Below are 23773 nucleotides of genomic sequence, written 5' to 3'. Positions count from 1 at the left end.
TTTTAGTTCCTTTAGATCTGAAAGGACTCCATACTGAGGGTTTTTTTCTTTGTTGTGACAGTTATAATTCTACAGTTATAGCTCCATGTACAAATCACGTACAAACCCAACTTCTATGTTATATTGATACCATTCCTCTGTTTACCAATCACATATAAGTTAATTGGTATTGTAGAAAAATGTAACTGTATTGACAGTATATGTTTGGAGTTCAGAAGTGAGGTCAGGCTAGAGATACGGATTCTTAAGAGATCTGAAACAAAAGTGACAGTTGAAACACCCTAGAGTAGATAAGATTTTTAATTTATTTAGCATTCAAATATTTGTGAGCTCTAGGCGTGGGAGATACACTTGTGCTAAACATACATGGTCTCTACCATTTAGGTACAGCATGGTGAGAGGGGGAGCCATTAAAAAATAACCATACATAGGCCAGGCACAGTGGCTCACGCCTGTAATCCCAGCACTTTGGGAGGCCGAGGCGGGTGGATCACTAGGTCAGGAGATCGAGACCATCCTGGCTAACATCGTGAAACCCCGTCTCTACTAAAAATACAAAAAATTAGCCAGGCGTTGTGGCAGGTGCCTGTAGTCCCAGCTACTTGGGAGGCTGAGGCAGGAGAATGGCGTGAACCCAGGAGGCGGAGCTTGCAGTGAGCCGAGATCGTGCCACTGCACTCCAGCCTGGGCAACAGAGCGAGACTCTGTCTCAAAAAAAAAATAATAACCATATATAGGCCGGGCACAGTGGCTCACACCTGTAATCCCAGCACTTTGGGAGGCCAAGGCGGGTGGATTACCTGAGGTCAGGAGTTCGAGACCAGCCTGACCAATATGGTGAAACCCCGTCTCTACTAAAAATACAAAAAAATTAGCTGGGCGTGGTGGCGTGTGCCGTAGTCCCAGCAACTCGGGAGGCTGAGGCGGGAGAATTGCTTGAACTTGGGAGGCAGAGGTTGCAGTGAGCCAACATCGCATCACTGTACTCCAGCCTGGGTGACAGAGCGGGACTCCGTCTCAAAAATACAAAAATTAAAAAAATGCAGATCACAATTTTATTTATATAAATGCTGTGCAGGAAATTACTGAGTGCTGAGAGAATGCATTTGAGGTCTCAGGGAAAGCCTCTTAGAGGAGGCAGTATTTGAGTTGAGATCTGAAAGATGAATCAGTTAACTAGTTAAAGAGTGGTGGGGAGCCAGGCGCAGTGGCTCATGCCTGTAATCGCAACACTTTGGGAGGCCAAGGTGGGTGGATCGCCTGAGGTCAGGAGTTCAAGACCAACATGGCAAAACTCCATCTCTTTTAAACATACAAAATTAGCTTCGTGGCAGGTGCCTGTAATCCCAGCTACTTGGGAGCCTGAGGCAGAGAATTGCTTGAACCCAGGAGGTGGAGGTTGCAGTGAGCCAAGACCACACCACTGCACTCTAGCCTGGGCGACAGAGTGAGACTGTCTCAAAAAGTAGTGGGGATGGGTAGACTGCTTTAGAGAGAGGAAATAGCATGTTTGAGGGTGTTGATGCAGAAAGACGAATGGAGTGTACAAATAACTGAAAAGGAGGTCAAGATGGCTAGTGTTTGGTGAATTGAGGGGAAGTGGTTGACGGTGTGGTAGGGGAGGTGGGAAGAGGGGCATATTTTGCAAGGACTCTTAGGCCATTTTGATCTTTAGCCTAATAACAGTAGTAACCTATTCAGGTTTTTTTTTTTTTTTTTTTTTTTTTTTTAAATGCAGAGGACAGATGAGTTAAAAAGGTTATTTTCACTGCACTATGGAGAGTAGATTGAAGTTGAGCAAGCATGGATGTAGGGAAGTTGTACTGTAGTATTTCAAGTGAGAGGCAATGGTACTTGAATTAGGAAATGCTAGTAGTTAAGATGAAGAAAAATTGATGGATTTAAGCTGTATTTTAGAGGTGGAGTCCATAACATTTGATGATATATTAGATTACAGTGTCTAAGCCTCTGCAATATCGACATTTTAGGCCAGCTTACTTTGGTGTGGAGGGGCTGTCCTGTGTACCCTACTACATTTAGTAGCATTCCTGCCACCAATCCCCAGTTGTGACAGCCCAAAATGCCTATGGACATTGCCAGTCATCCTCTGGGGCAAAATTGCCCTAGTTGAAAACCACTGGGTTCGATTGAGAAGAAGGTTTTGAGGATTACACTCAAGTTTCTGGCTTCTACAGCTGGTGGCCTCATTTGCTGAGACAGAATAGAATGGAAGAGGAGGAAGATTTATATGTGTGCTTAATAGGGATTGACTCATGAGTCTGTGGACATGTGCCTTTAAGAAGCTTTTGAAGCATCAGAGTGGATATTTAGCATTGATAGTTGAATATACTGTGTATAGATCTGGAATTCAGAGGTTATTCATTGGCTACAAATGTGTATTTGGCCATCATCAGCATACAGATGGTAATTGAAGCCCCAGGAAGAGAGTCTATGTCCAAGACTCGTTGAAATCGGTTGAGGAAAGAATAGGAAAACAAATGCAAACTAAGATTATGCACAACGGTTTTGGGACATTTGGCAGTGAAAGGGAGGAGCAAAAGGTGTGAAGTTAGGACAGGCTTTTTTTTGTAAGGTGGGAGAAACTCTGGTCACAAATAAATGTTTGTGGGGAAGATTCATAGAGAGGAAAGAGGTTGACCACTCTGGAAAGAAAAGAACAATCATGAATAAGGTTTCCCACAAGGTGGAAGGGGAATGAGTCCTGTGTATAGGTGGAGTGATTGGCCTTAGGTAAGAGAAAAACTTTTTTGAACTGGCTGATAGGAGGAGAGGATAGGTATAGATACAGGGAAATTTGTAGATACGGTAGGGAGAAGTTAGTGGAGTTTCCAGAGTTGAATGGCATCTTCCCGTTTTCTCTCTGAATTACTATGCAAGATAATCTGTTGAGACTGGAGAAGATAAAGTAGGATATCAGAGGTTTGAGAATAGTGGAGAATGTTTGAAATACCATTTACTGAATGTAGGGAATCAAACTGACCAGAGAAACAGAGTGCAGAAGGTTTGAAACATTTTCTGGGTAGTATAGAGGGCTCACTTAAGATTGGTAATAATGAATTCATTAATAATAATAGTGAGTCAGTCAGCTGAATCTGCCAGCTCCAGGGAAAGATTTTGTTAGAAGTTTTTTTAACTACTTTGAGGATAAACATAAAGAATTGAATTTTGAAAATGAATACCCTCTGAGTTTAAATTTTTTCATGAGTTTTTTTTGTCTTTTTTAAGTTACTGTGTTAACAACTCTTTAAAGTAGAAATCTGAGTTATTCCTGAATTTTAACTTTTGTTTTTACTCTAGGTTTTAGAAGAATATATGGTTTTCTGCACAAAAATGAGAATGTAATCAGTTATCTAAGCCCCTGAATTCCATCTACAGTATTAAATTGTTCTTTGAAATTTCTGGTTAGTAGAAGGTATTATGTGAATTGACTTATTTGATTTTGAATTTTGAGTTGAAATGAGGTTAGGCTGAGGTTTTTCTTGGTATTGATTGTAAAATAAAAAGACAATTATTAAAGAATTGTTAAATTCCCTGTGTAATGTTAAATTTGAGAAGGGGCAAATTTTATGGAGCTTCTTGGCATCCTTGGAAGAACAGTTTGGGGATAGTTATCTTACAGATCTCTAAAGGACTCTGTCTTTTTAATTTATGTGTTTGTCAGAAAAATTCAAAAACCACTGAGATATAAATTTACATAGAACACCTAAGAGAGAACTCAGACAAAAGAGATAAAATAAAAACTTGTTTTTTTCCTATCCTTCTTTTTTGGGCAATTCTTTGGCCAAGTTCAGGTAATAGTAGGCGCCTAAAGTAATCAGACTTCAGGGGGAAAACAATCAGTAATCCAAACTGCCTTCTCAACCCACCAGTTTATAAATTAAGAATACTCCAACTTTGTCCTTACACAAAAACATAGTAATTTAACACACAAGAAATGGGTTGTTTTAGGCATGACATTTTTCTAGTTCTATTTTGTTTCAGAATTGTTTAATTTGATGGGAAAGGGAATTGACTGTGAAGAATGAATTTAAACTTTTATTACACATCTGGCTTTATTTTACTCAGAAAATTAATACCAGCTCTTTCTATAGCTACATGTAACAAAGATTAAGGCAGTGAGAGAGCCTGAGAAATTGCCAGTTTTTATTGCCATGTTTATATGCTATAATGACCTGTTTTCTGGACCATAGTTTAATTTTATTTCTCCCATTTTGAAAGCTCATTGCTGATTGTGTTTGTAGATAGCACTTAGGCAAAAAAAAATTGACATTGTAGTATATGATTAGGTCTTGGTATTTCCAGCTAAAAAGTTTTTTTTTTTTTTTTTTTTTGAGACAGAGTTTCGCTCTTGTTGCCCAGGCTGGAGTGCAATGGCGTGATCTCAGCTCACTGCAATCTCCGTCTCCTGGGTTCAAACGGTTCTGGGATTACAGGCATGTGCCACCATGCCCGGCTAATTTTGTGTTTTTAGTAGAGACGGGGTTTCTCCATGTTGGTCAGGCTGGTCTCGAACTCCCAACCTCAGGTGATCCACCCACCTTAGCCTCCCAAAGTGCTGGAATTACAGGCATGAGCCACTGTGCCAGGCTAAAAAGTTTGTTTGTTTTTTTTTTTTCACTCTCTTTTACTCAAGGGCCCAGCTATCAGGGACAGGTGGTGAACTGCTGAGTATACCATGTGAAGGTTATACAGTGTTAAATACCATGTGAGAGCTTTATATATTGGTACATATAAAAACTTTTCTGGGGCTGGGCGCAGTGGCTCACGCCTGTAATCCCAGCACTTTGGGAGGCCGAGGCGGGCAGATCACGAGGTCAGGAGATCGAGACCATCCTGGCTCACATGGTGAAACCCCGTCTCTACTAAAAATACAAAAAAAAAAAAAAAAAAGCTGGACGTGGTGGCGGACGCCTATAGTCCCAGCTACTCGGGAGGCTGAGGCAGGAGAATGGCATGAACCTGGAAGGCGGAGCTTGCAGTGAGCCGAATCGTGCCACTGCACTCCAGCCTGGGCAACAGAGTGAGACTCCGTCTCAAAAAAAAAAAAAAAAACTTTTCTGAATCCCAGCCAGCACTTCACGTGTCCTTATGGCTTGTGTTGACTTGAGACAATGGTAATTTTATTGGTATTTAATTTGACCTTGACTTTGAGGACAAGTTACAATATTTTTTAGGAAAAATGAACATTCACATTTGGAAGAAATATTTATTTTTATTTATTTATTTTATTTTTTGAGATGGAGTCTTGCTCTGTTGCCCAGGCTAGGGTGCAGTGGTGTGGTCTTGACTCACTGCAACCTCTGCCTCCCAGGTTCAAGTGATTCTCCGGCCTCAGCCTCCCAAGTAGCTTGGACTACAGGCACCTGTCACCATGACTGGCTGATTTTTTTGTATTTTTAGTAGAGATGGGGTTTCATCATCTTGGTCAGGCTGGTCTTGAACTCCTGACCTCAAGTGATCTACCCACCTTGGCCTCCCAGAGTGCTGGGATTTCAGGCGTGAGCCACTGCGCCTGGCCAGAAATATTTATTTTAATATTTTAGGCTACGTATAAGTAAATTTTTTGTGTAGTGAGAAATGGACTAATTAATTTTATAGTGATAGATCTTGGTAGGTAGCCTAAGCAGTTAATTTTATAATGATAGATCTTGGTAGGTAGCCTAAGCAGATAATATTGTAGTGATTTAGACAAGTTTAAGAATAATCCACTTTATATATATGTTGTTGGAGGGATTTTTATTTTTTGAGATGGGGTCTTACTAAGTTACCCAGGCTATTCTTGAACTCCTGGGCTCAAGCTATGTTGCTGCCTCAGCCTCCTCAGTAGCTGATACTACCGGCATTTGCCACTGTACCTGACTTGGAATAGTTTTTTTAAACTAAAAATTAGGAAAAATTTACCCCAGAATTAAAGAATATTTTTGGAGTGCCATTATGCATGGTCAGCTTGTTATTACATATATGATCTAAATCGTATATGATTTTTAGCCAAGGATATTTCATATTATACATTCCTCCTCTCTGTTTTTTTAAGAACTATAAGAACAGTGAGCCATCTCCTGGAATATTTCTCTAAATTAAAGCACCAGAAATCTTGTTTCAACATATATGTGCATTTCTCTTTTTGTCTCATCTGAACTCTCAATGTTTGTTCTAGGGTAAAGTAATATGATTTGATAATGTGAATCCCCAAGTTAATGGGTAGATAATGACGAAAATTCTTTCACATAAAAACTCATTAAATCTCCATTATAGTAGTCCTTGGGAAAGAAAAAGTGTTTCCATGCATGTAAAAAATGGAGAGGAACAAGAATATGGAATTTCATATTTTCCAAGTCATTGTAAATTTTTTAACATGTGACTGTTTCTACATTAACAAGGTCATTCAGATGAAAGAACTTTATAAATATAATAACATTTCACTTGGGCATTGTGAAGGAATTTTTTTTTGGAGACAGAGTCTTGCTCTGTTGCCCAGGCTGGAGTGCAGTTGCGCGATCTCGGCTCATTGCAACCTCTGCCTCCAGGGTTCAAGCGATTCTCCTGCCTCAGCCTCCGGAGTAGCTGAGACTACAGGTGCATGCCACCACACCTGGCTAATTTTTTGTATTTTAGTAGAGACAGGATTTAACCGTTGTTGCTCAGGCTGGTCTTGAACTCCTGAGCTCCGGCAGTCCGCCCACCTTGGCCTCCCAAAGTGCTAGGATTACAGGCATGAGCTACCTTGCCCAGCCAAGAAATTTATTTTGCTATTCAACAAATACTGAGTACCTACTGTGAATTCTAGGATTATGTTGATCTGATCTGCCTGATTCTCTACATCAGGGGTTGGCAGAAGGGCCAGATAGTAAATATTTAGGCACGTGGGCTATGTAAGTCCTCTGTTGCATATTCTTTTTTCTTTTCTTTTTAACAATGACTAAAAGTAGAAATTATTTAGCTTGCTGCCTATACTTGGCCTAAATAGTTTGCCAACCCTTGCTCTAGGTCAGTAAAACTTAATCCTTCAAGTATCATGTAAAATTTTATGTTAGCCACTTTTACTGGAGATCTTTTTCACATTTGTTACAAACTTGGACACTTTTCTTTTTAGCTTTTTATTATGGAAAATATCAAACCATATACTAGAGAGAAAAACGTATCATAAATCCTTATGTTGCCCACTTTAACAATTGCCAACATATGACCATAACAATTAACAACATATGACTAATCTTATTTCACCTTTACCTCCCTCCCTCATTAGTTTGAATCAGATTGCAGTTATTTTATTTGTAAATATTTCAGTATTCTGATATTCAGTTGATCTTTTTTGTTTATCCTTCTGCCAGGGCCATACTATCTTGATTACTGTAGTGTTATATTAAGTATAGAAGTCAGGTAGGTTAAATTCCCCAATTTTTTTCTCAGCTATTCTTGGACTTTTGCCTAAGTCAAATTTAAAATTCTTCTGTCAGTTTCTAGAAAGAAGCCTTCTGGGCTTTTGATTTCTTTTTCATTTCTTGTGAAACAAATATCAGATGGGCTTTTGATTTTGATTGCATTGAATCTAAAGGTCAATTCTGGGAGAATTGACATCCTTGACAATAGTCTTTTGATCCATGAATGTGGTGTATCTCTCCCTTTATTTAGGTCTTTAGGTTCTCTCAATATTTTCTAGTTTTCAGTATACAAATCCTGCACATCTCTTGGTACATAGATTTCTAAGTATTTCATGCTTTTTGCTGCTATTGTGAAGTTTTTAAAAAGTAAATTTTTAATTGTTTGTTGATAGTATGTATGCTTTAAGTAGTGAATTATCTTTTTAGAAAATTAAAACATGAGAGAAAAGGCCTTGGTTTTTTATATTATGTTTAAAATATTAGTTTTGTTTACACATTCTTCTAGTGTGCTTTATTGTCTGTAGAAATGTTACTCTGCAGCCTGGGCAAAATAGTGAGAAACTATCTCTCAAGAAAAAAAAATTAACCAGATTTGGTGCTGCACACCTTTAGTCCCAGCTCCTTGCAGGGCTGAGATGGGAGGATTGCTTGACAGGAGGTCAAGACAGCAGTGAGCTGTGATTGCGACTTTGCACTCTAGTCTGGGAACACAGTGAGACCATGTATCAAAAAAAAAATTGTTGCTCAGTTTATTCTCATTTTTCTTACAAATACTTTGTATGGGAATTGATTAGAATACTTTCAGGCGTTATTTCTTCAATTTTTTTTCTGTCCTTTCCCATGCTTACCTCTTTCGAGATTCCAGTTCTTTCTTCCTGTTATTTGTCTTTGAGATGGCTTTTTCTGTACTACTTTCATTTTATTTTATTTCAGTGTTTTTGAGACAAGGTCTCCCTCTGTTGCCCGGGCTGGAGTACAGTGGTGTGATCATGGCTCACTGCAACCTCGACCTCCCGGGCTCAAGCGATCCTCCTGCTTCAGCCTCCCTAGTAGCTGAGACGACAGGCACGCACCACCATGTCCAGCTAATTTTTAAATTTTTTGTAGAAGTGAGGTTTTGCCATGTTACCAAGGCTTGTCTCGGATTCCTGGGCTTAAGCAATGCACCTGCCTTGGCCTCCCAAAGTGCTGGGATTATTGGTGTGCTCAGCCACCATGCCCAGCCGTGTGCTACTTTTATGTGGAGAGGGTTGAGCAGGCTAGCTTTGTGGCTCTAGGACTTCTCCTCTTTTGCTTTTTTTTTTGTTTGTGACGGAGTCGCATTTTGTCACCCAGGCTAGAGTGCAGTGGCATGATCTCAGCTCACTGCAACCTCTGCCTTCCGGGTTCAGGTGATTCTCTTGCCTCAGCCTCCCAAATAGCTGGGACTACAGGCACGTGCCACTGTTCCTGGCTAATTTTTTTGTATTTTTATTAGAGATGGGATTTCACCATGTTGTCCAGGATGGTCTCAATCTCTTGACCTCGTGATCTGCCTGCATTGGCCTCCCAAAGTGCTGGGATTACAGGCATGAGCCACCACGCCCAACCCTCTTCTGTTCTTACATAGTATTCAGAAATATACTTCCTTAGTGCCTTTGCTTTTTTCCTTTCCCACTTTTATCTAGAGTAGAATTTTTTACCCTCTGTACTATTGGCATTTTGGGCCAGATAATCTTTGCTGTGGTAGAGTTGTCCTCTGCATTGTAGGATGTTCAGTGACATCCTGGCGTCTACCTACTAGATGCCAGGGACCTTTCACCTGCCCTGCCTGGTCCTGTTATAATAAAAAATGTTTTCATATTCATATGTCCACTGAGAGTCAGAATCATTTTACACCTTTCCTTTTCTCCTGATGGCTCTGTACTGTGCAGTTTAGGTTTCTCTTCCTGGCAGTTTCTGCTGTTGCTTTTTCTTGGAAGGAAACCTCATTTTGTTTGGAGGTCTCTGATCTTTCTGTGGTCCCCTTGCATTTACCTATGAATTGTAGCCTATGAAGCTGCTTGCCTATTTTGGTTGTGGTACATTGATGTGGGCTGCTGAATTTGGTGAGTGAGGGGGAGAAGGTATTACCTATAAGCAATTTGATTTCTGCATGTTCTGCTTTTAAGACTGTTTCAAATCCCATTCCCTTTTTTATTGTGTCTGATACCATGTGAATCTTGCTGCTGTTGGTATTTGTCCCACTCCTGAGTATTCATGATGAATACCCAGTCAGTCAATTGTGTTTTATTTTGTGGCCACATTTTGGTTTGGTTTGATCTCTTTGATTTATTCTCCTAGTTGCTCTGTCTTTTGTGGGGAGAGTATTCAGAGATTTAAAAAAATGTTATGCTTCTTTCATTGCCAAATTGCCCAGAATGCCTCTGCCTTCTTAAAATGAGGATTCTAAATATGTGAAAGACAACATTTTACGTGATGGGTGATACTTTTGCCTCATTATGGACTATAAGGCAGTCCTAGAGAGGGAGAGATTAAAAATACAGGAGCAGGACTGAAAAACTGGTAGACGTGTTTGTGCCCTTAAGGTGACCAGAAGGCTTGAATACAAAATTATTGGTAGAGAGATTAGCTTTGAACAGGGGAAAAGGACGCCTTTTTTTTTTTTTCCAGATACGTTCATTTTTAGGTCTGTGGTTAAGAGGCTGAGGAATATCACATTTGGTATTCTCAATTTTCTTATTAAACTTTAATTTAACTGTATTTGCTAGAGAAAGGGAGATAAGTTTAGAGGGCTTGAAAAAGGTAGTAAACATTTTGGAATGGTATGAAAAACAGAAGTGATATCTAACCAAAGACTTGGAAGTAATTGCTAAGTGATGCTAAGGGCCAACCTAAGACTATAAACTTGAAATACTCCAATTTTATGATTTTTAATTTTTTTTTCGGTTTTGTTTCTTAGCAACTTAGATGTAAGAGCAGTGAAGGTGTTTTTTTTTTTTTTTATATATTGCCCTAAGATTAGGGTTTTGTAGGACAAGTATTAGAACATGACAAGGAGATAATGTTGTTAAGGCATGATAAGAGAGTGGTTCAAGGGATGCACTGTGTAGTATAGACTGCATAGGGAAAGAAATAACACCATTTTTATGCTGATGGCTTGGGAGAAAAGGGAGGATTCAAGGGAATCCAGATCTCTTGTGGTTCTAGAGCAGGTATGAGGAGAGTGAGAAAGTGTGAACTGGATAGAAGATTGAAGCCAAGATATTATATTGGAATTTAAAATTTCAGAGCTAGAGCAGTTCCAGTTTATTGTAAAGACCACATTATAGGAGTGTATACTGATGAAGAATACTGGAGGAAATAAAAGTCCGGAAAGGGAGTATGTTGTGATATGTAGCCCATTTCAGATAGGGAAATCACCTATGTTGATGGCAAGAGTTGGGCTGGAGGGAAAAGTGTAAACCAGATCAGTAGATAAAAGGGTGGTAGGGCCGGGTGTGATGGCTCACACCTGTAATCCCAGCACTTTGGGAGGCTGAGGCGGGCAGATCACTTGAGGTCAGGGGTTCGAGAGCAGCCTGGCCAGCATGGCAAAACCCTGTCTCTACAAAGATTGAAAAATTAGCTGGGTGTGGTGGCACATGCCTGTATTCTCAGCTACTTGGGACGCTGAGGCAGGAGAACCACTTGAACCCAGGAGGCTGAGGTTGCAGTGAGCCGAGATCGCACCACTGCATTCCAGCCTAGGTGACAGAGTAAGACTCCGTCTCAGAAAAAAAAAAAAAAAAGGTGGTAAGTAGATGGCAACATGAAGTTAGGGTTCAGGGCATTGTTAGAAGAATGGGATGGAGGGTGGTTTGCATGAGCCTGGAAGACCGGGGACTGGTGACATCTCTTATATTTGGTATTTGTGGGTGTGAATACTAGGGATTGGGCAAACTTCTTTAAAAAGCCAGATAGTAAATACTTTAGGCTTTGCCACTCACATATTGTTTGTTGCATATTTTTATTTGTTTGTTTTCATAATCCTTTAAAAATGTAAAAAAATTCTTTGCTCAGGGGCCATACTAATAAAGTGAGCAAGTGTTAAACAGTTTGCTGACCCATGGATTATTTTTATTACGAAGTATCTGTGACTGTACTTTTCTGTGACTTGTCTATTTTACTTTGTAAAATTTATATGTGGTTTTTCAGACCATTCTCTTCCTGTACTTGAGTAATAGTAGCTTTGTTTTGGGAAATATTAAGAAGATAATACATACTCCCTTTTAAAATAGTGTCAGTATAATTGATTTATGCTTCTCCATATAGCAATTACTTTTACATTGCTGAACAAAACTTTTACTTTTTTTTGCGGTGGATTCAAGTTGAGTCAGCAGATACTGGAGTTATTTGAAACATGTCAGCAGCAAATAAGTGATTTAAAGAAGAAAGAACTGTGTCGAACACAGCTGCAGAGAGAAATTCAGCTGTTATTTCCACGTATGTTTCCCTTTTTGCATGTCCTTTAGGTATATGCATTCCTATTTTAAATTTTATCTTTTTTTTTTTTTAATAGGCACAGAACCATGCACCTACTTTAGATTTTAAATACTCTTATTACTTTCTTCTGTTTCTTTAGAAAGCAGACTTTTTTTGGTTGGGTCCTCTTTAAATGGATTTGGTACCCGGAGCAGTGATGGTGATTTATGCCTAGTTGTTAAGGAAGAACCAGTAAGTAAGGAAACATTTATTCCAAGTGTGTTTCTCATGTTAATGAGTTAAGAAATTTTACATAAAAGTCATTGAGGGAAAAAACTTGCTTTGTTGTGATTACTTCTTTGAATTTTGTTTACCATAATTGCAGGAAACCTAGGTAATTTTTTATTTTTAAGGCATGTGCACAATAAGCATAATAGGAAGTATAGCATTAATTTAATTCTAAGTTTTTAAAGTGAGATGGCTTCACTATGTGTTTTTTTTTTTTCAAGAGCTCTACCTCTGTTTTGAAATGTCATTAGTTTGGATATGTTATCAGGATGCAGCAAAGAAGAGTATGTGGCAATATTATCTTGATGTATTTCCTTTCCATTTGAATTCTCACTGATTCTATTTTTAATCTTTACTTTTTTTCTCTTTGAAAATGCTTATTAAGGGAAAATAGATTTCACTAAAATTTAAAATAAGACTCGTGTTTATTAAATTTAAAATATTTTTCTCTATGAATGACATTTTGCCTTTGTTTTTTTTTCTTTTTCTTTAACAACAATATTGTGTTAATTTAGTACAGGTTGAGTATTCATTATCTAAAATGCTTGGGACTAGAGTTTTTTGGATTGTAGATTTTTTTTTTTTGAATACTTGCATTATACTTAACATTTGAACATCCCTGATGCAAATCTGAAATGCTCCAATGAACATTTCCTTTGAGTATCATGTCAGCACTCAGAAAGTTTCAGATTTTGGATTTCAGGTTTTTGGATTAGGGATGCTCAACCTGTAGTATGTTTACCTGAATTTCCTGTTAACTGATACTCCTGTGTATAATACTGTAGTAATTGGTATTCATTAAGCTGACTTGAGGCAGCCTTTTTAAGATGCTGAGGTTTCTTCTGAACTACCAGTGACTAATTAAGCTCAGTGTAATTTTAATATGCCTTATTATGTTTTACATCTTTAAAAACACAAAAAATTATTGAGTGTTAATGTATATTTTTACTATTCATATTATTCCACTAGCAAAAATGACTTCTAGTTACTGCAAGTCAGAAAGAGATTTATTCCAGGAAGAATGATATTTTTCTAGGCTTTAAAATCATATAAAGAGAAAGTTTAAAAAAACTCACATTATAAACAGTGGAGAGTACAAGGGTTGTAATTAAAACTTTTTCGTGCTGCTAGATTATACTCAAGCACATCCCACTCATCCTCTAGTGTTATTCACATATCTAAATCATGATGTCATAGCTTTTACACAAACTGAGGCACCGTAGATATGAAACTATCCTTGAGCAGCTTACAATCTAGATAGGGCTAAAATTCTGTTTATTTTTGTTGGAGGTTGCTTTTTGTACATTTATGCTGAAGGGGAAAATGACGTAGATGGCTATTTCAGAATTTCTTTGAAAATTGTGCTTTAAGCTTAAAATCAGGAATTGATTTAGAAATGTAGATGTGAAAGATAGCATTAAAGGTTGACTTTTTCTGTTATTTAGAAAAATAAATTGAATATACTTTGAGTATATTGAAAAATAACTCCAAAGGAAAGTATATCTTGTATGTTTTCTTTTTGTTGAGATACTTTAGGAAAATGAAACATTAAACTTAGAAAGATAATGAAAAAACACTTTATTTTTAACTTTTCAGTGTTTTTTTCAGGTAAATCAGAAGACTGAAGCACGGCATATACTCACCTTAGTCCATAAACACTTCTGTACTAGACTTTGTAAGTCTGACATGCCTCAAGTTTGTATGTCACCTGACGTAACTTTACTTAAAATGCCTCTTACATTATCTTCTGGTAAGAACTGTTTATTCTGGTCAGGATCGGTATAATATGAATTCTTTTTTCCAAATGAATTTCTTTTAACTTTTGATGAAAAAGAAGAGTGATCATTTATTCAACATATCTTTATTGCACTTACTGCAAAATATACCACCTGCTGCAGTGGGGGGGATTCAAAGATATGTAAGTTTTAGTTCTTTTTCTCAAAAGTTTATAGGTTGTTAGGGAAATTAAAGCATGAATATAAATAGTTGTAATACAGAGTATCTGTGAAAAGCTAAAAGCCCTATAGGACTTTATATGTGTGAGAGAGAATTTCATCTGGCTTGCAATGATATGCATCTTTACTTGTTTTAAAAATATGATCACTGAACATGAGACCTAAATGTATTACTTCAACAGAAAGCTAATTGTTGACTTAAGCCATTTTATTTTACGATTTTACTTTTTGAATACACTGACTCTAAACATATTTTAATCCACATGTTAAGCCATCTCAAATAATTTCTTTTAAACTTCCATAGAATTTTATAGAAAATTGAAGTTATACTGTGTGATATTGGAAAGACACTTGTCCATTTGTTGAACAGACATTCATTATGTGCCAGGCTTTGAGCTGGAAAGTACAAGTCAAGTAACAAGTCACTGTCTTTGAATAACTTACATCTGTTCTAGGAGAGAAATAAATGATTTATTTCAGTGGACCTTCTGCATTCTGAATTATTCTGTAAAATAAAGAATAATTCATACCTACTTGGATTTTTAATAGCTATTTGAATCAAAATATTAAAAATGGAAGGGCCCTTAAAGATCATGTAATTCACATGAATTTTTTTTTCTTTTTCTTTTGGTTATTTTTAATAGTTAAGGAAACTGGTGATCAATGGATTTAGTAACTTGCCTGGAGTATAGTTTGTTGGTCTCAGAACCTGTACTTATTATTCAAAACTTTTAACTCCTAATTTTATTTTTCTGAATTCCTGCTCATAAGTTCTATTTTGAGGCTTGATATATATATATTTTTTTGAGACAGAGTCTCGCTCTATCACGAGGCTGGAGTGCAGTAGCATGATCACAGGTCACTGCAACCTCCACCTCCCTGGTTTAAGCGATTCTCATGCCTCAGCCTCCTGATTAACTGGGATTACAGGTGTGTGCCACCTCACCTGGCTAATTTTTGTATTTTTAGTAGAGACAGGGTTTCGCCATGTTGGCCAGGCTGGTCTTGAACTCCTGGCCTCAAGTGATATATCCACCTTGGCCTCCCAAAGTGCTAGGATTACAGGTGTGAACCACCAAGCCCAGCTGATATATATTCTGTAATTCTGATGGTAAAACATTATAACAGAAAATTTTCAGGTTTTAAAAAATCCCGGTACTACTTTTTCTGTAGTTAAAAAATGAGAAAATTGCTCATTTGGGAAAGATTTTCAGAATTTCATTTTTACACACTTCTGTATTTTCCTAATTTTCTATGATAAGCATATATTACTTTCAACTCTAATTTTTTAGTTTGATGGAATAAAAATATGTATGTACATTTTATTATATGTTGTATATGATATATGTATGTATGTAATACATATCTGTATGTGTATTTGAATTTCCTATCAACTGATACTCCTTTGTATAATAGCACAATAATTGGTGTTCACTAAGCTGATCTGAATTTTTCACTTGTAGAGATCATGTATATAATATATGTATTTTTCACTCATAGAGATCACACTTATCGAATGCATCCAAGCCCCGTGTATCATGTTGCAAAGCATTTCCACACATAAGACTCTGTAATTATGATTTCTACAGTTACCATGATACCTTACTGTGCGCTGTACCAAAATTAGCTATTCCCTCTGCTGCTAGCCTAGATATATTTTCACTCTTACAGTGGTCTAATGAACTTCTCTATAGATACTATATTAGATCACATTCCTGAAAATAACCTTAATATAAAGCCCCCTAAATGGTATTACACGAGCCTCCAATCTTAGAAGAATTTGATAATGTCCTCACTTGTATTCTTTTTCAAAGACGTTTTCTTAAATTATTTTAGCTTAGTAAATACTATTTTTTAAAAAATGTGCGTTGGAACACTGTGAATTCTAGAAACATTTGCAGCTATTCACATTATCTTTTGTCTTTCAGCGGGCTACATTGAGAGACCTCAGCTGATTCGAGCAAAAGTGCCAATTGTGAAGTTCAGGGATAAAGTCAGGTAAATAATTAATGAGGTTTCTTTTTTTAGTTCCTTTAGATCATTTTTAGATACTCATCTGATAAAGATAATTAAGTGTATGTTGTAGCATTACAGTTTATTTTAATCAGTTTTTAGAAATCATTTGACTTGGTGTTTGAAATGGTTTTTTAAAATTGAGCAATACTTTATGCTTAACTGTACTTAGCTATTCTGCTTGACATTTTGAATATGTGAGACTATCTAATTTAAAGAGTACATATTTGTATTTTAGATTTTTAAATGATCTCTTGCCTTTTGGAAGTGTAATGCATTCTGAAGAACATAATTAATGAAATTTGACATGTACTAATATCAAGGGGTTTGTTTTAAATACAGTTATGATTAAACAAGTTGTGTTTCATTTTTATGAAAGATACATATAGTACCTAGAGTAATAGATATGAAAGGAAAACAGCAAAATATACTTGTTCCATTTCAAAATTTACATTTATATATTCTACCAGCTTGGGTTCTGAATGTCTTATGGGCATTGGAATTGTTTTGTAAATAGATGTTGATTATTTCATTAGTTAAACTGATTTGTTACTGTTTTCTAAAAATAGAATTGTGACAGATTTCATAAAATTTGTCCAGTTTTACAAAATTAATACTGAAATTATGCCCACAAACACACACACACACACATTGTTGATCCTTATCATTCATAGTTTGTGTTTTCACAAATTTGTCTACTTGCTAAAAGTTATTTGTAACTCCCTACATGAATATTCATACGCTTTTGTGGTCATTTTGTGGACATACACAGAGTAATGAAAATTTCAGATCACCCAATACCATGTTTCCAGCTGAGATAGAATTAGGTGACACACTGTCTTCTTGTTCAGCTTCATACTGTAAACAAATAACCTTCTCACAGTCTAATTAATGCCATATTTTTCACATTTTTGTGCTTTTTTGCTATTTAGAATGGCCCCCAAGCATAGTGTGGAGTTACTTTCTAGTGTCCCCAAGTGCAAGAAGGCTGTGATGGTGCCCTATGGAGAAAATATGTGTTAGGTAGGCTTCGCTCAGGCATGAGTTATAGTACTCTTGGCCATGAGTCCACTGTTAATGAATCAACCGTATATATTAAATACAATGTCTTCAAATAGAAGCACAACATAAAACTTGGTTATGTATTGATGAGTTTATGAAAATGTGACCAGGCTGGCAGATACCTAACCCTGTGCTTACCCTAGGAGCAATGGTATAGTATTCACTAATTCAGTGTTTGCAGCAACTTTATAGAACGTAGCTACTATGAATGATGACTGAATATATATATTTTAAACAAACTTTAATGCCTGGCTCAAGCCATTCCTTTATATATCTAAACATCAATCAGATCTATAAATACTTATTAAATTTCTGCCAAGTAAATTGTGTCAGATTTTCCTAAAGCAGATATAAAATATATAGGGAGATAAAACATAAAGTTATAATATTAGCTAATTATAAGTTTTTAATAATATATGGTTGTAGTTATAGTTACAAAAACAGTTTTATTCTTTTTCTATTTAAGATTATCATGCAAACTTTTTTTGTTCCTAAGCTTTTTTTTTTTTTTTAAGAGACAGGGTTTTACCATGTTGCCCAGGCTGGAGTGCAGTGGCATGATCATAGCTCACTGTAACCTCAAATGCCTGGACTCAAGTGATCCTCCCATCTCAGCCTACTGAGTAGGTAGGACAACAGGCACACACCAACACACTTGGTTAATTTTTGTATTTTTGGTAGAGACAGGGTCTCGCCATGTTGCCCAGGCTAGTCTCGAACCCCTGGCCTCAAGCAATCCTCCTACCTTAGCCTCCCAAAGTTCTGGAATTACAGGAGTGTGCCGCTGCACCTGGCCAAATCCTGCTTCCCAACAGAACCATATCTCATGAATATTTGGTTATATCATTAAATAGTGTTCTACAGCATCATTTTTAATGGCTTTATAGTATTTCATTGAGTGAATAAATTGTCATTAACTTAACCATTCCCCTGTATTTGAACATTTGGTGTGTTTCTGGTTTTTAGATAATATAAATAAGTATTTTGTGCATAAATTCTTTCCATATTGAGGATCACTTTTTTAGTATTTCTAGAAGTAGTGTTTGAAGCAGGAACTGTGGATATTTTTAAAGCCCTGAATTCAATTTTGGAAAAATTTTTAACTGCAGACTAGTTGCCATCTATGTGTTTTTCTTTTCTATTGAGTTACTATGTGGATGTAGTACAAATTGGCTTCAGTGTTAGAATTACACAAACACAAAGAATAACTCTATTATTACTGTAAGTTTCCCAAAGCCAAATAACGTATAATATCTGAAGTGTTAATACTACTATCCATTTTTATTAATATGCATGGATAATGGAAAGATTGTAAGATTTTCTTTTGTTCCACCAAATAAGAAAGACTGAAATGGTAGATTTCAAATTTTATACTTAAAAGCTATAATTAATATAGAAAGATTTTGTTTTTATTTTAGACAGTCTTTTCACAGAAAAAATTAGTATTTAGAAGTTGGGATCTCACATAGGTATGAGTAGAACTGACTTACATAAAGTAATCCTTAATTTTGTATGAGTTTAGCCATTTTTTATAGATTGCATCATTATTGCCCTATTTTCTAAATTATGAACTGCATATATTTGCTTTCAAAGAAGTAATCATTATGTGTTTGAGTAGTATAGATAGCTCTTCCCAGGTATCAATAGCCAAATTTGACATGATACTGTAATTTACTAGCCTTTTTAGAGGAAATATAATGTGTAGACAGAGCTTTTAAATTATTTCCCCTGTATTTAATTTGGCTTTTTATTCCTGTTGTTTTAAAGTATATGATGCTGTAATTCCAGATTATTTGAGAGTGTATAACTTAATGGGATAACTTGCTCAGAAATGTTTTTGGTCACATAGTTTTGTTTATCTGGAAACTTGTGAGATTTAAAAATTTTCAGCTGGATATGGTGGTTCCTACCTATAATACTGGTGATTTGGGAGGCTGAGGTGGGGGAATTGCTTGAGCCCAGGAGCTTGAGGCTGGAGTAAGCTATGACTGTGCTACTGCACTCCAGCCTAGGCCACAGAGCGAGACTCCATCTCTTTAAAGAAAAAAAAAGATTTAAAAATTTTATTTGGGGTAATTGGAGCCTTAGCAGTATGTTACTGATCTTTCCACTGGAATCTTATTTTATATTTTCAGTACTCATCAGATCACATTGAAATAACATACTGAGTATTTGTTCATTCTTATTTCTTTAGTGTGTCATTTTAAAAACACAGATCTATGGCCTTTGGGCCCATACTATTTTGCATCATGGGATGGATGAGCATTAATTTAGTTATTAGGAAGGAAGTTTTTTTGTTCTTCAGCTAAAGTTTATTTATTTATTTTTTCTTAAATAGTTGTGTGGAGTTTGACTTGAATGTAAACAATATTGTTGGAATAAGAAACACATTCCTTCTCAGAACTTATGCATACCGTAAGTTTGTTGTTTGTTTATTAAAAATTAGCCTTTTTTTCTTTATTCATTTTTAAAGATGTTTGGCATAAATAGTGACATCTCTTTAGTTGTGTTTAAGTATAGTGTATCTTATTTTATTTGTATATGTTGCTACACTAAAATCATATACTGTCAATTATAGGTGAATCAAGTGGCATTTTAATAATTGATAATTTTTAAAAGGTAACTAAGGTAAGTTTTAGACATAAGACACAAAGTGAACAGACACAGTGTTTAATATACACAGAGACAGTGTTCTTTATTTTGGTATGGAGCTGGGAAATGATGTAAACTTTCAAAGAAACTATAACGTCTCTTACCATGTTAAGTTTTAATTTTACTTTCAGTTGAAAATCGAGTTCGTCCGTTAGTGCTGGTGATTAAGAAGTGGGCAAGTCACCATCAGATAAATGATGCCAGTCGTGGTACTTTAAGCAGCTATAGTCTTGTATTGATGGTTTTGCACTATTTACAAAGTAAGTATAATGGGGTTTTACCCAATTTTTAAAAGTAAAAGACAGCTTTATTATGGTGTCTTCTCTGTTGACCCTATTTTCAAATAGTATTGTTTTAAAAGTTCTTTCTAAGGTCCATGAAACACATTTCCTGTTTTGTTGCTTTGGACAAATGTTTTAGAAGTGTTATTCCTTGGAAAATATAGAAGTTTCACTGTTTTTTTTTTTTTTATTTTTTGAAAGTTTTTCTATAGTCACTTTTGTTTTCAAAGAACTTTCACCACTGTATTGTGGACCCATTATCTTGAAGCAGACGAATGTTCAAAAGGCCTATAAAAGTTAGCTCAAGTACTATTCATCATATTTTTAATTTTGAATTTGAGACAGGAATTAAATTATTTTCCTGTTGGTTAAAGAAGCTTTTAATCTCTGAGTTGCCCTCCTTAACTAGATTTTATCTTCATAGGGCTGTTTTATCAGATTGGCTCCCAAATTTTAATTTTGTCTGGTTAGTCATTGTTTATGAGGCCATTCTGGTAAAAGCTATACTTTTGTTGCATGCATAGTGGCAAACAGTAATAAGTGAACACTTGTAATTTGGACCATTCATAAGTGTGAGAATTTTTACGGTACTGAAAATTTCCTAGACGTATAGGACAGACTGACTGGATCTATTTGAAACCCTTACTTTCATATTTCTCAAAAATATCTTACATATATAACAATCCAAGAAATAAACATTAAGCCGCTTTATACTTTCTACTTAGCCTGACACCAAGAGTTGTTAAAAGATGGATGCATCTACTGTTTTGTAGTTATTAGACCAGGAGACTGAGATGTTTAATGACTAACCAACTGAACATATGAATATGTGGTGACATGAAGACCGAGTGAAAGACTTGGTATGAATGTAGTAGAAGACTGTTTGCCAGGATGTCTGGGGCTTGATCTGTTCTGGGTTGGTGATACTTCCACAGTTTAGAGTCTTGGTTTCCAAAGATTACAATAATAGGAGAAAACATATTTTAGCATATATAATACTCATTTCTTCATTCTATGAATATGTATAGAATACCTACCAAATAAATGCTAAGTATTCTAGGATCTGAGAATACAGCAGTGAACAACATACAAAAACAATTACCTTCTTCATGAAGCTTACATTTTTGACTTGTAAAATGTCACATTTTCATAGCTGTTACCTACCAAAACGTGAATTATTAAACAACTCACAGATTACTAATAAAATGTGACATTTTTACCACGGTTGTGAATTGAGCTGCTGATAGAGCACTATCAACATGTGATATGCTCAATAATAATTATTACAGTGTAGTCATTAAAAAAAAGTATTGAAAAATATCCTTTATTGCATTGTTTGGTGCTCCTTGTATTTAGATTCTGAGAGGGATAACAGATAATATTAGCAATTTTGTCAACAGCAGCTTGGGCTTGGAAAGTTGAGATGATTTGATGCCCTTATAGCTGTGTTTCTGTACTGAGGATACTGGGAACTGGGAAAAGAAGAAGGCACCCTTTCCTTATGCTATAGATCAAAAATGGTTAGGGTTGGGGATTACAATTTTGTTAACCTAATTCCTGGTAGACTGAGCTTCTTTGGATAGGGATTGGAGGATGATACCCAAATTGAGAATTTCTTTATAGTGAGTCACTTTTACTAGTATAGGAGGATAGATAGAAGTGGTTGGGACAAAAACAAAGATTGTCTTACCAATGCCTTAAAAAAGAGCAGTTCAGAGGTAAGATTGGTTGTCAGGAATTCTCTATTTTGTTTCAGAATTATTATGTTTAAAATAATACTTAAAACGTAGTGATATTAAAAGTTATTTTACATTTTAAAATTCATTTTGAATAAGTTGTGTATACATATAGAAAATCCTGAGAATATACTAAAGTGGACAGAAAAAAAATACATTTCCCATGAATTTTCACACCCAAAAATTGTTATTGTTAATATTTGTTTTATTTTTTCTGGCTTTTGTTTTTTTTGCAAAGGTTTCAAGATGTTTAGCCAAATATAAATACGTAAATGTCAAGTTCAGGTCTTTTAATTCCAAAAGTTGGGGACAAATAAATAACTGTAAAGGGTGGGTGTTCTTTTTTCCTCTACAAAAACATGGTCTTCTTAAATCATGTTCTTACATTTTCTTTTACCTGTTCATTACATGATTCTCAGACTTTTAGATTTCAAGGAAAGTAATGTCCAAAAAAAAAGAACCAAACTGGAGTTTTTATTTTGCTATGTTAAGTATTAGAACCAAAAAACTGCTACCAATTACTACCATCACTTCATAAAAGATGGTGCATAAAATACCAAAAAAGCAATGATATAATCTCAGAATAATGGACAGACCATCACAAAACAGTCTGATTGTTACACCCTTTCCACTTTTGGCACACACACACACATTTTGATTTTTTTTGTTTATGACAGCTTAGTAACCTTTTCTCTATGGTGGAGAATTTGGGGAGCATTTTTTCATATTTATCTTAATTGAAGTAGTCTTAGAGCTAGCTAGTTCTCAAGAAAATCTTGATTCTACCTTTAGACACATCTTCATCCCATCTTTGTCTGGAGATAGGGTGCCATTATTTGACTAAAGTGTTTATGTTAATGTTCTTAATTTCATAGTGTGTCAACCTTGTCCGTTCTTGGTAATCAAAGTTTTATGGTATACTCCTAGGGTGAAATTGGCATTCTACATTCTTGACAGAATATAATCTTATACTCTGTCCTGTTACTTACAGAATTTCACTTGAACATGTATTACAGATGTAGGGATTAATATTCTTAAATTGGCAGTTTTTAATAATGACAAAATGGAATACACAATCATGCTGAGAGTGTTGATTTGGTACAACTCTTTTAGAAAGCAGTGTTGTATATTTGTGTTCATGTCCTTTGACTCAGTTATTTCATTTCTAGAAATTTATCCTAACGTAATAATGAGTGGTGCATATATGGATGTACATGTAAGGCTATTTTTTTATGGTGTTACGTAAATAATAGAAGATTAGAAGTACTCTTAAATTTTCTAGAATAGGGGAATGGTTAAATTAATTACGATATACCCTAATATGAGATCTACATAGCCACCAACAATCATGTTTTTAATATATTTAATGATACAAGAAAATGTTCATGATATATTCTCATATATCATAATACCAATTTTATTTAAAAATAATAACTGTGTATATATATTTGTATATATACAAATACTGAAAAGGTAGGTGCCAAAATTGTATCAGGGTTATTTGTGGACAGTTTAGCAAAGTTCTCTGTACTTCACTATACTTGCAGATGTTTTATAATATATGAGAGTATATTTTCCTTTGGATGCTGGTCTCAAATGATTTTTTTGACTTATCGAGAGAGACAAAATAGTTTAAATGGGCCATCATTTTATGAATCAGTCATTAGAGAGGTTTGATAATCTTCCTTAATGTTAAAGTAGTTCAGGCTAATCTTAATACATGTATTTTTATTGCTGACCAGTCTTGAATATATACTGGTTTGATGATTGATTTGCCCCTCTAAAAAAATTTGAAACATATGACATTGGCTGTTTTAGATAATACTTTGTGTCATTAATCATTTTTGTCCAATTTTACAAAATATATGTCAATCTTGAACATATATTACTTTATAATATATGTTACTTTATAATATATGTTCAGGTGAACTCTAAACATA

General features: G+C 35.5%; 1 protein-coding gene across 44 annotated transcripts in view; it reads left to right on the top strand.

The window, feature by feature from the left end:
* The window catches only part of TENT2 (terminal nucleotidyltransferase 2), a 73878-nt gene that overhangs the window by 16740 nt on the left and 33365 nt on the right, over positions 1-23773 (top strand). For 14 of the 44 annotated variants that reach the window (XM_055112263.1, XM_063604191.1, XM_055112267.1 and 11 more), the window contains 6 exons: positions 11753-11867; positions 12007-12098; positions 13731-13809; positions 16018-16087; positions 19503-19579; positions 19948-20076. In XM_055112263.1, the coding sequence (XP_054968238.1) occupies positions 11753-11867; positions 12007-12098; positions 13731-13809; positions 16018-16087; positions 19503-19579; positions 19948-20076 (562 nt within the window). Of the gene's footprint in view, positions 1-11752; positions 11868-12006; positions 12099-13730; positions 13885-16017; positions 16088-19502; positions 19580-19947; positions 20077-23773 lie in introns of all 44 variants that reach the window. The other 30 variants (XM_024928874.4, XM_055112271.1, XM_063604194.1 and 27 more) reach the window with 3 other exon arrangements.

The sequence above is a fragment of the Pan paniscus genome, chromosome 4 (genome assembly GCF_029289425.2).
Source record: "Pan paniscus chromosome 4, NHGRI_mPanPan1-v2.0_pri, whole genome shotgun sequence".
NCBI lineage: Eukaryota > Metazoa > Chordata > Mammalia > Primates > Hominidae > Pan > Pan paniscus.
This window is presented reverse-complemented; position numbering and strand designations above follow the sequence as displayed.